General features: G+C 41.1%; 1 protein-coding gene across 1 annotated transcript in view; it reads right to left on the reverse strand.

The window, feature by feature from the left end:
• The window catches only part of LOC129705973 (mucin-2-like), a 119,337-nt gene extending 108,960 nt beyond the window's left edge, over window positions 1-10,377 (reverse strand). Inside the window, 1 exon segment of the mRNA XM_055649948.1 lies at window positions 10,035-10,377. Within this exon segment, the coding sequence (XP_055505923.1) occupies window positions 10,035-10,377 (343 nt within the window).
• Window positions 10,378-13,601: the final 3,224 nt, after the last annotated feature.

Consider the following 13,601-nt stretch of genomic DNA (forward strand, 5'->3'; position numbering starts at 1 on the left):
TCCGGTAAGGAGGTGGCCGATTGTGAGCTCCGGGCCGCGGGGTGTGCTCGACCTGAACCAAGGGCCACCCGTTGCGGCGACTACGAAGGGTCAGGGCCCCGACCACGGGTGAACATGGGAGGAGGAGGAGGAGGAGGACTGTCTGAACTGTTTTGCCTTACACCACAGTGAAGAATGCTGTGGTGGATGTCTGTATTATGTCCTTTTTTAATTGTAACGCTGCATGGTGAATTACATTTCACTGCACCTTATGGTGCATGTGACAAATAAATTTGAACTTGAACTTAAATAATTTCCCCTTACTTTGAACCTATGTCTTCAATTCCTACTCTGGGCAAGAGGCACTGTGCATTTACCCGATCTATTCCTCTCATGATATTGTGCACATCTATACGATCACCGATCATTATCCTGCGCTCCAGGGAATCGAATCCTAGGCTGCTCAATCTCTCCATATAGCTCAGGTCCTCGAGTTCTGGCAAAATCCTCTTTAATGTTCTCTACACCCTTTACCAGCTCAACAACATCCATTCTACACTACACCATCGACGGCACCAGTCTCCCCATCTCCCAAGGCCCGCAACCTTGGCGTGATCTTTGATTCCACCCTCTCCCTTGAGCCTCACATCCGCCATGTCATTAAAACCTCCTTCTTTCATCTCCGCAACATCGCCAAAATCAGACCCTCTCTCACACCTCCCGCTGCTGAAAGACTCATCCATGCCTTCATCTCCTCCCGACTGGACTACTGCAACTCACTTCTCCTTGGCATCAGCTCCACCTACATCAACCGACTACAACTGGTCCAGAACGCAGCCGCCCGACTCATCACCCACACCAAATCCTGGCATCACATCACTCCAGTCCTCAAACAACTTCACTGGCTTCCCATCACCTACAAAATCCTGGTCCTCACCTACAAAGCCCTCCACCATCTGGCCCCCCCATATCTCACTGACCTCCTCTCCCCCTACCAATCCTCACGGTCCCTCAGATCCACATCAGCCGGTCTCCTCTCCATCCACAAGTCCAACCTCCACAGTTTTGGGGACAGAGCCTTCTCCAGGGCAGCTCCCAGGCTCTGGAACTCCCTCCCCCAACTGATCCGCAATTCCGTGTCCCTCACCATCTTCCAGTCCCGCCTCAAGATCCATCTCTTCACCTCTGCCTATCCTTAGCCCCACGTCCCCCTCCCTTTTCATCTGTGCTTGAATTGCCTCATATTGTGTTTTGAATTGAATTCTGTCTTTAATTTGTGTACTAGTCATGTCTCTACTATTTATTTCATTCCGCTTACATGTTTTTCCTCTACTTGCTAAATTTTTGTAAGGTGTCCTTGAGACTCTTGAAAGGCGCCCATAAATAAAATTTATTATTATTATTATTATTCTATAACATGTGCCTGCAAAATGTACCTGATCTCCTCGTTCCCTCTGCTCTGCAACACTCTCCAGAGCCTTTTCCATTCACTGTATAGGTCCTGGCCATGTTTGACTTCCCAAAATGTAACACCTCACATTTCTCTGTATTAAATACCATCCCCCATACCACCTGCCCAACCGATCAAGGTCATACTGCAATTTTTCACAACCATCTTCACTATCTACGATATGACTTTTGTGTCATCTGCAAACTTGCTAATCATGCCATGTACAATATTATCCAAATCATTAATTGGGATGACAAACATCAATGAACCCAGCACCGAACCCTGAGGCACACTACTAGTCACAGGCCTCCAGTCCGTGAAGCAACCTTCCGCTCGCTAGAATTTAGGAGATTGAGGGGGGATCTTATAGAAACGTACAACATTCTTAAGGGGTTGGACAGGCTAGATGTAGGCTAGATGCAGGCATGTTCCCGATGTTGGGGAAGTCCAGGACAAGGGGTCACAGCTTAAGAATAAGGAGGAAATCTTTTAAGACCGAGATGAGAAAAACATTTTTCACACAGAGAGTGGTGAATCTCTGGAACTCTCTGCCACAGAGGGTAGTTGAGGCCAGTTCATTGGCTATATTTAAGAGGAGGTTGGATGTGGCCCTTGTGGCTAAAGGGATCAGGGGGTATGGAGAGAAGGCAGGTACGGGATACTGAGTTGGATGATCAGCCATGATCATAATGAATGGCGGTGCAGGCTCGAAGGGCCGAATGGCCTACTCCTGCACCTATTTTCTATGTATCTATGTATCACACTCTGCTTTCTTCTATGAAGCTAATTTTCTCTCCATTCAGCCATCTCTCCTTGGATCCTACGTGCCCTAACCTTCCAGAGCAGCCTACTGTGTGTAACCTTGTCGAATGCCTTGCTGAAATCCATATATACTGTACGACTATATGGCAGCTTTGCCCTCATCAACCTTTTTTGTCACCTTCAAAATACTCAATCAGATTTGTGAGACACGACGTCCCATGTACAAAACCATGCTGACTATTCCTAATCAGCCCTTGTCCATGGAAACACATGTATATCTTATTCCTCAGTAATCACAGTTTATCCATAGGTACTTCCTGAACTATTGTTAATATTGGTGGGTGTTTTGGCTGTTCACAGTAACTTTGCAAAGGGACTCGGTATTGCATGTGGCTCTATTACTCATTAATAAAGCATAATAATAATAATAATAATAATAATAATAATAATAATAATAATAATTTTATTTATAGAGCACTTTAAAAACAAACATAGCTGCAACAAAGTGCTGTACATCACTAATCATTGACAAAAAAGTTAATACACACCAAAAATAACAATCAAAAGAAATAGTAGGAAAAGGCATGTAAAATAAAGAAACATCAAAAACACCACAAACAGAAGCAAAGCCTCAGGCATGGTCAAAAGCCAGGGAGTACAAATGTGTTTTAACACTGGATTTGAAGATGGACAGTGAGGGGGCCTGTCTGATGTGCAACGGCAGGGTGTTCCAGAGTGCCGGAGCAGCAACAGAGAAGGCTCTATCCCCTCTGAGCCTCCGACTAGACCTCGGTACCTCCAGGAGCAGCTGACCAGCTGACCTGAGGGACCGGGCAGGAGCGTATGGGTGGAGCAACTCAGAGAGATAAGGCGGGGCGAGCCCATTCAGAGATTTAAAAACAAATAACAGTATCTTGAAATGAACTCGAAAGTGCACCGGGAGCCAGTGTAGGGAGGCCAGAATTGGCGATATGTGCTCCCTCTTTCGAGTCCCTGTTAAAAGGCGAGCAGCAGCATTCTGAACCAACTGGAGACGAGCCAGTGAAGAATGAGCAACACCAAAATAGAGCGCGTTACAGTAATCCAGCCTAGATGTAATAAAGGCATGGATTACTGTCTCAAAATGCTGCCGCTCGAGAATGGACTTCACCTTCGCCAGCTTCCTTAGGTGAAAGAAGCTGGACTTAACCACCACGCATATTTGGCGAAGGATGGAACATAGAGCAAAGCAACACACGGTGATTGCAAAGCACAGGAGCAGATGGAATAAGAGATAACATGTTGATGTGCCAGAGATTGGCTTGCTAACAAGAGACAGGCATCAATCGATCTTTTTCTGGTTGATGAGATTCAATGAACAATGTATCACTGAAGTTTTCGTATGAATTTCATAAATTACTTGGATGGTGGCACAATAGGTTTAATCACTCATTTTTCAGGTTTACACAAAACTAAATTGGAAACTAACTTGCAAAGAGATCATAATTCTAGGGCATCCACATCTCAGATGACCTTTTCTGGGCCAAGTACATGGATGTAATCATGAAGAAGATGCACCAGCCCCTCTACGTTTAAGAAGTTTCAAGAGATTTGCCATGTCACTGAATACTACAACAGACTTCTGGTGGGAGTGTCTAGGACAAGAGGTCATAGCCTCAGAATGAAAGGACATTCCTTTAGGAAGATGAGAAGGAATTTCTTTAGTCAGAAGGTGGTGAATCTGTGGAATTCATTGCCACAGAAGGCTGTGGAGGCCAAATCAATGGATATTTTCAAGGCAGAGATAGATTCTTGATTAGCACGAGTGTGGGGGTTATGGGGAGAAGGCAGGACAATGGCATTCGGAAAGAAAGATAGATCAGCCATGATTGAATGGCAGAGTAGACTTGATAGGCCGCATGACCTAATTCTGCTCCTATCACTTATGAACTTCTACGGATGCCCTGTAGGAAGTATCATGCTGGGTTGCATAATCGCCTGATACAGCAATTCCAAGGCACAGAAATGCAACAGACTGAAATGAGTGGTGGACTCAGCCTGGCCCAACACGGGCACTGCCCTCCCCTCCATCAAGAGGATTTGTGTGAGGCACCACCACAAGAAGACTGCATCTATCATCAAGGATCCCCACCATCCATGCTATGCCCTCGTCTTGCTGCTATCGTCCCACTCCACCAGGCTCAGAAACAGCGGCTTTCCCACAACCATCAGATCCTTGAACCAATCTACACAAGCCTAACCTTACCTTGGCGATGGAACACTCTGGGCAACCTTTACACGACCATTAATTCGTTTTTTAATTGTGTATTTTTGCACTAATGTTTTGTTTGTATTTTTGCACAGATGTTTTGTTTTCTGCTATCATTTTATTTTCACTGTCTTGCTGAATTTGTCTGTAAACAGTCATTCCAAGTGAGGCAGAGATTCACCTGCACCTCCTCCAACCTCATCTAATGCATTCAGTGATCTCGGCATTGCCTCCTCTACGTCGATGGGACAAACGTAGATGAGGTGGTGTGGTCTCACTAGGGCCCTGTACAACTGCAGAGGACCTCTTTGCTCCTATACTTAACTCGTCTTGTTATGAAGGCCAACATGCCATTGGGTTTCTTCAGTCTGCTGTACCTGCAAGCTTACTTTCAGTGACTGATGAACAAGGACCCACAGATCACGTTGTACTTCCCCTTTTCCAAACTTGACACCATTCAGATAATTATCTGCCTTAATAGATAAAGTCGAATAAATACCGGAGGTCTCACTTTCTGTAGTTGGAACATCAGAGGTGGAAATGAGGCAATTAAGAGGGGTAAAATTCTGGCATCATCAATTCTGGCATCATCAATTAAAATCATTAAATATGGATATTGCTTTCGTACAAGAAACGCATTTGAAACAACAAACTCAGACCAGATTAAGGGCAAACTGGATAGGTCAAACCTACTACTCCGCATTCACCTCTAAAGCAAGAGACACAGCCATTATAATTCGGAAAGGTATACCTTTTAAATTAAAGAAATCCATATCTGATAAAAGAGGGAAGATATGTTATAGTCACGGGAGAAATTTATAATACACCATTAACTATGATAAATATCTACGCGCCTAATTTTGATAACCCACAATTTTTTAAGAAAATAGTAGATATTATTGCAGAGCATAATTATCAAAATATAATAATGGGGGGAGATTTTAATTGTGTTATAGACCCATATTTAGATAAATCAATAAATGTAGGGAAGCGTCTTTTTAAAACTAAGACCTGTGAATTTTTAAATACTTATATAAAAAATAATAACATAACTGATGTTTGGAGAATAGCAAACCCAAGTGGAAGGGAATATTCATTTTATTCATCGGTTCATAAAACTTATTCACAAATTGACTATTTCGTATTGGATACAAAATTAATCCCATATACGAGTAAACCATCATACCATAATAGTATTATTTCCGATCATTCACCATTAACTTTTATACTTAAAATTGAGAGAATGACGGGTATAAAACCTTTTTGGAGATTCAACGCACAAATATTAAATAACCCGCAGTGTATAAAAGAACAAACAAAAATTTTTTCCGAAATAAATGAGTATTTCTGTATCGCTATTATGGGAAACCTTTAAGGCATACATTCGCGGCGCTATAATCTCTTATCAAAGTTTTCAAAATAAAGAAAATAAAAGAGAACTTCAGCGGATAGAACAGGAAATAAAATTACTAGAATTGGACAATGCAACTGACCCAACCATAGATAAACATAATAAGATAACCTTATTGAAATATAAACTCAAAAGAATATTATCGGCAAGAGTAATAAGACTATTCCAAATTACAAAACAGGCACACGAATTTGGGGATAAGCCACATAAATTACTTGCTAGGCAACTGAAGCAACAAGAAAAGGAAAATACTATCACTAAAATTAAATCGGATAAGGGTGAGCTTCTAACATTACCAAAGGATATTAATAAGAGGTTTGCCCAATTTTATCATAATTTATATACAACTAAAATAAATACAGATATTAGTAAAATTACAAATTTTTTAGATAATTGCAATCTCCCTAAATTGGATAGTTTAGAACAAGAGGAATTAGGAGCACGGATTACTAGTGAAGAAATAAAACAAATAATAAACTCACTGAAAAATGGGAAGACCCCAGGACAAGATGGTTTTAGTAATGAATTTTATAAACGATTTCAGGACTCAATTGTACCAAGATTACTCAACTTATACACGCAGGCTTATACCGAAAAGGAACTACCAGAAACTTTAGCAGAAGCAACAATATCGCTTATACCAAAAAAAGATAAAGATTTAGATGAACCGGGTTCTTACAGAGCTATATCACTTCTAAATACGGATCAGAAAATTTTAGCAAAGATTCTAGCTAGAAGACTGAATAATTATATTAACAAATTGGTAAACACGGATCAAACGGGATTTATACCCAAAAGACAATCATTTAATAATTTGAGAAGGCTTTACAATATAATGTACTCTCACAATGAGGACATTGAAGGTATTTCAGTTGTTACGCTGGATGCAGAGAAGGCATTTGATCAGGTAGAATGGCAGCATTTATATAAGGTATGCCAAACATTTAGAAATCATCCGAATATTCACGGATATAACACTAAGGACTCAAAGAATAAACTTTCATTATATGCTGATGATATTCTTTTATATATTACTAATACACAAACGAGTATACCCACCTTATTAACACTAATTGTGGAATTTGGCTCTTTTTCAGGATATAGAATAAATTGGAATAAAAGCGAAATTATGTCTCTAAAACCACTGGATGCGAGACACTTACTAAAATTCCCTTTCAAAATTGCAACAGAAAAATTCAAGTATCTGGGTATTCGAATTACGAGAAGACACAAATCATTATTTAGCGCCAATTTTATGCCACTATTAAATAAACTGAATGATATGATTACATTTTGGAAAACGCTCCCGCTCTCATTGATAGGTAGAAGTAACGCTATAAAAATGACTTTCTTACCACAATTAATATATTTGTTTCAAGCGATCCCAATATATATTCCAAAATATTTAAAAAAAACTAGATTCTACTATCACTAATTTTATATGGGATTACAGAGCAAACAGAATTCAACAAAAGCATTTGTGTAAACCTAAAGAAGTTGGGGGCTTATCATTACCTAACTTTACGTATTACCACAGGGCAGTGCATATTAAGAACATAATGTACTGGTTGGATAGTTCCACTCACCAGTCGAAGTGGATAAGAATGGAGAAAGAGGAGTGTTTCCCGTATGATATAGGAACGATCTTGTTCTCACCGATAAAATTGAATAGTATAATATATAAGAAGAACCCAATTATTTACAATACAATAAGAATTTGGAAACAAATAAAATTATCCTTGAAATTAAATAATCTATCAGTACTAACTCCACTATTGAACAACCCTGCATTCAAACCATCTCTTATCGACAAAACATATAAACAATGGGATAGACTGGGGATTAGGAAAGTAGGAGATATGTATGAATTGGGCAAATTGTTATCATTTCAACAATTCAAATTAAAATTTAAACTGAAGGATAATCAATATTTTAAATATATACAGATATGTGACTTTATGAAGAAATATACACATAGATTTCAAATTATATTTTTAGACCCTTTAGAAGAAGCAATGAATATTAAGGCTGATTCACAAAAATTAATATCATACTTTTATAATAATATATTAAATAGAGAATTACCCTCAATAGAGGCACTAAGAGAAGATTGGGAACATGAACTAATGAGAAAGATCCCGAAGGATAGATGGGAAAAGTATCTGATGAACACACATAATTGTTCCATTAATGAAAGACATAATTTAAATCAATTTAAATTATTACATAGACTATATTATTCAAAAATGAGGTTGAATAAATTTTGTCCAAACGTCTCTCCCAGATGCGATAAATGTTTGTTTCAAAATGCTAATATAACACATCCATTTGTAGGATGTATACAGTTGGATAAATTTTGGAGTGATATATTTGATATATTTACAAAGTTTTTCAAGTCAAGAATAGAACCTAATACGGAATGGATTATATTTGGAATAATAGTAGAAGATATCAATTTAAATAAGGACCAAAAAGTTTTTTTTAATTATGGGTTAATAATTGGAAAGAAATTGATACTTAAATTTTGGAAAAATACAGCTATTCCAACTGTTAAAATGTGGATTAGGAATATGATGGACATAACACGCCTTGAAGAAATGAGACTCCGACTAATAGATAAATATGACCAATTCTTAAGGTGTTGGTCCCCATTTATCGACTTTTTTGGAATCATGTGATGCAGTGGTACCGTAAAGATTACTGATTTCAGGTCAGGTCGTGGATAGATTTACATCTCCGAATAAGGATTTGAAAATTTCTCTTTTAAGGGTCTTTTTCTCCTATTTCTACTTTCCACTTTTTCTTTTCTTATACACACACTTCACGTTTTTATATTTTCTACTATCTATTTTTCCTCTTTTTCTCTTCTCCAATTTTTTTTTTCCCTTCTTCTTGTCTTTCTTATTTCCTTTTCAAAAACATAAAACTAGAGGTTGTACATAGAATGTATAATTACGTTATGACATAGTTAGCACCTAAAATTAGGTCCCACTGTATTGTTTTGTATTGTACTAACTTCCCAGGTACACCCCCCTCAATTCCATACCCTCCTGTCTTCATCTTGCAGGCCAATTGTTGTCTTTCCTTTTAATCCAAAGCCAATTGTTGCTTTTTTCTGCCAAATTTGACAATGACTGGATTGCTTGTTGGAGAGAGCGACCCCTCACCCCCATTTTCTTCAATAGACTGGTCGTAGATGTCGCAACAAATCCCCTGCATCCCACTTCTACAAGGAAAATCTTGGTAGTCCTGCCATTCTGGGCAGCTTCAGTTGCAAGTTCAGAGTACTTGGTCGTTTTCCTCTCATAAGCTTCTTCAACACCATATTCCCATGGAACTGTCAATTCCACAACGTATGCCAACTTGACTTGACTGTTGTGGACCACAGGACCATGTCTGGCCAGAGTGTTAGAAACATAGAAACATAGAAAATAGGTGCAGGAGTAGGCCATTCGGCCCTTCGAGCCTGCACCGGCATTCAATATGATCATGGCTGATCATCCAACTCAGAATCCTGTACCTGCCTTCTCTCTATACCCCCTGATCCCTTTAGCCACAAGGGCCACATCTAACTCCCTCTTAAATATAGCCAATGAACTGGCCTCAACTACCTTCTGCGGGAGAGAATTCCAGAGATTCACCACTCTCTGTGTGAAAAATGTTTTCCTCATCTCGGTCCTAAAAGATTTCCCCCCTATTCTTAAACTGTGACCCCTTGTTCTGGACTCCCCCAACATCGGGAACAATCTGTGTTGTAGCCACAATGTCTGTGGGGAAACACAAGCTTTTTTTCCAAGTCCATTTTCCAACCCCGTGCATCCTTTGATGTTATCTGTTGGTCTGGAGGTTGGCCTGCTGGTACAAATGTTATGAAATGGACATTTCCTGCCGATGTTTGTGGGGAAGCATTTTTGGTCGTTTGCCCGGCTCTCCCATGTTGGACTTGGCCAACCACATCCCGGAAATGAAGAGCAGACTTAGCACTCTGAACGGCATCAAATGGAGTCCACTTCCTCCCCGTTGCCACATGGGGGGCTGCTGTTTGAACAACAGTATCTTCAGACCAACCTTGCTTTAGTGCATTTGAACTCTTCCACAAGACCTGCAATGGGCAATTCTAATTTGCCACTCCCGTACAGTCTGATTGCACTTTAGCATCGTGGAAGTCCAAGCCACTTTTTCACATGTGCTGATCATTATTTCCACCTTTTCCACTTTGTTGATGGGGATTTCATACATAGTTAAAGGCCACATGACTCTTGGTAGTATGCCAAACTGGAAGCACCACAGCTTGAGTTTTCCTGGTAGCAAGGTCTTGTTGATGCAAGCAATATGCGTGATGGCATCCTTTTTGAGTTGTAAAAACTGCTTGGTGTCCTTGAGCTTTGCATCATACCATCGGCCCAAACTCTTCACTGGCATTTCTGAAACAGTTGGAACAGGTATTCCGTCAATATGAAATCTTTGATCCTTGACTTGACCTTTGACAATGGAGATGCTTCTGCACTTGCTGGGTTTAATCTTCATCCTTGCCCATGTGATGCTTTGATGAAGTTTTTCCAGAAGGGATAGTTGTTGTTAGTGTTGTTATATCGTTCATGTAGGCTCGTATAGGTGGCAACCGCTGACCATTTTCCTCCCACAACCCATTTTGGTTCTCTGATATCAATTAATCAATCAATCAACCTTTATTGTCATCTTGCAAAGCAACAGTTGTAAAGTGCAAAATGAGAAGTTGTTTCCCAGGGAATACCGGAGCATTGCACATGAAACTTAAAACATTTCACACATAACAACAGTAAAAACAATCCAGTCCCTGATGAAAGCAGGTAAAACAGCAACATTAAAATACAGTAAAAACAATCATTAAAATGTCCTGGGCAGTTGATTTGAGTGGCCAGTGCCAGAGTTATTAAAATGCCAGTGCAAAGCCGCAGAATCAGGTGGCTGTGAGTACAGAGTGACTGTTTAGCAGCCTCACAGCCTGTGGCAGGAAGCTGTTTAGCAGTCTGGTAGTCCGGGCTTTGATGCTACGGTATCTCTTGCCTGATGGCAGGAGATCCAGGTGTGTGTGGAGGGGGTGCAGTTTGTCCTTAGCTATTCTCAGAGCTTTTTTCAGACAGCGGCTCTGGAACAGTTCTTGTACCGAGGGTGGGGAGACGCCCATGATCCTCTCTGCTCCCCTCACTACCCTCTGCAGAGCCTTCCTGTCTGAGCAGTTACAGTTGGAATACCACGTGTTTATGCAGTGCGTGAGTACAGACTCCACCGTGCCCCTGTAAAAGGTCCTGAGGCTGTTGGTGGGAGTGAGGCCCGTTTAAGTTTCATCAGGAAGTGCAATCGCTTGACAATCCCAGTGATGTTCCTGGACCAGGTGAGACTGTCTGTAATTTGCACTCCGAGGAACTTTATGCTCTCCACTCTCTCCACTGTGGTGCCACTGATGTTGAGGGGTGCGTGTTTTGGCTGCGCCCTCCTGATGTCGACAATCATCTCCTTTGTTTTGTCGACATTTAATGCTAAATTGGTGTTGCCGCACCAGTCCACTAGTTGTTTTACTTCTTCCCTGTACATTGATTCGTCATCTCCGCTGATGAGTCCCACCACTGTTGTGTCATCCGCAAATTTTATGATCTTATTGTCCCTGAATCTGGCAGCACAATCATATGTGAGCAGTGTGAACAACAGCGGGCTGAGCACACAGCCTTGAGGGGAGCCGGTGCTCAGCGTGATCGAGCCTGAGGTGTTCTTGCCAACACGGACTGACTGCGGTCTCTCTGTCAGAAAGTCCAAGATCCAGTGACACAGATAATGAGCTCCATTGCCATAGTGAAGGTCAATGGGGAGATAGTGCACCCCTCCATGATGCCTTCTTCCAGTGGTTGCCACGCTGTGGTAAAGTCTGATGTTGTGAGTCAAAATTGCAGATCCTGGAAGTAGTTTTTTTACCAGATTTGTTATTATTGCAGGTACCTGAAATAATTCAAAAGCAGTCCATAGTAGCGAATGAGGAACTGATCCATAGGCATTGGCCAGGTCAAGGAACAAGACATGCAGATTCTTTAGTTCTTTCTTAGCGGTCTGGATTTGACGCCATATGATGCTGGTATGTTCAAGGCATCCTGACAAGCCAGCTATACCAGCCTTTTAGATTGACCGTATCAATTAAATGGTTTTGTTTCAGATACTTTGTAAGTCTTTTCGCCAACACACTGAAAAAGATCTTACTTTCTATGTTAAGAAGGTTAATTTGCCGAAACTGTTCGATGGTGAACAAATTTATTTATTTCGGGATCAGCAAGCCCCCCTGCTCTTCGCCAGGCTTTGGGGATAACTTGCTTTTCCCACACAACCCTCATGTTCCTCCAGAGGAATATCAGAATATCCAGGGCATTCTTGTAGACACAATACAGAATACCATTAGGGCCTGGTGCAGATGCCGTTCTTGCCTTCCTCACTACTTCTTTTACCTCATCCAGCTTGGGAGGGCTGATGTCACATTGATGTTGTGGGGGTGAGATTGGTGAGATGTCAGCGGGGACAAATATCGGTTCATCTTTTAACTCATCAGTGTGGATGGTTCTGATGTGTCCTTCAACCTCCTTTATGATGCTTTCAGGAATCCGCTTTTCTCTTCTGTGAAAATGCCTTTCACAAACTTAAAGGGATCTTTGTAGGTCTGTTCTTGCTTTTTCCTTCTTTTTGAGCCGTTTCATTAAATTCTCCGCTCTGCGCAGCTTTGAGAACCTCTGTTTTAGGTCCTCTTGAAGGAGGTTGATGCCCTCCCTTTCTTCTGCTGTTGCTTTTTCCCACACCTTCATCAGGCCTCGTCTTAAAGGCCCTTCGTAAATCCATGCTGACTCGGACCGAGCCTGTTACTGCTATCCAAATGTGCCGCTATTTCATCTTTTATAATTGACTCCAGCATCACCACCGATGTCAAGCTAACTGGTCTATAATTCCCTGTTTTCTCTCTCCCTCCTTTTTTAAAAAGTGGGATAATATTAGCTACCCTCCAATCCACAGGAACTGATCCTGAATCTATCGAACATTGGAAAATGATCACCAATGCGTCCACGATTTCTAGAGCCACACTTCCTTTAGTACTCTGGTATGCAGACCATCAGGCCCTAGGGATTTATCCACCTTCAGTCCCATCAGTCTACCCAACACCATTCCTGCCTAATGTGAATTTCCTTTACCCAAGGTCCTCTGGCCACTAGTACATCTGGGAGTTTGCTTGCGTCTTCCTTAGTGAAGACAGATCCAAAGTACCTCTTCAACTTGTCTGCCATTTCCTTGTTCCCCGTAATAAATTCACCTGTTCCTCTCTTCAAGGGACCCACATTTGTCTTAACTATTTTTTTCCTCTTCACATACCTAAATAAGCTTTTAGTCTCCTCCTTTATATTCTTGGCTAGCTTACCTTCATACCTCATCTTTTCTCCCCGTATTGCCTTTTAGTTATCTTCTGTTGTTCTTTGAAAGTTTCTCAATCCTCTGGCTTGCCGCTCATCTTGTCTATGTTATACTTCTTCTCTTAGAATCTTTATTCCTCTTTGGAATGAACTGATCCTGCACCTTCTGTATTATTCCTAGAAGTACATTCCATTGTTGTTCCACTGTCATCCCTGCTAGAGTCTCTTTCCAGTCAACTTTGGCCAGCTCCTCCCTCATAGCTCCATAGTCCCTTTTGTTCAACTGTAATGCTGATACTTCCGATTTTCCCTTCTCCCTCTCAAATTGTAGAT

This window comes from Leucoraja erinacea, chromosome 18 (genome assembly GCF_028641065.1).
Source record: "Leucoraja erinacea ecotype New England chromosome 18, Leri_hhj_1, whole genome shotgun sequence".
NCBI lineage: Eukaryota > Metazoa > Chordata > Chondrichthyes > Rajiformes > Rajidae > Leucoraja > Leucoraja erinaceus.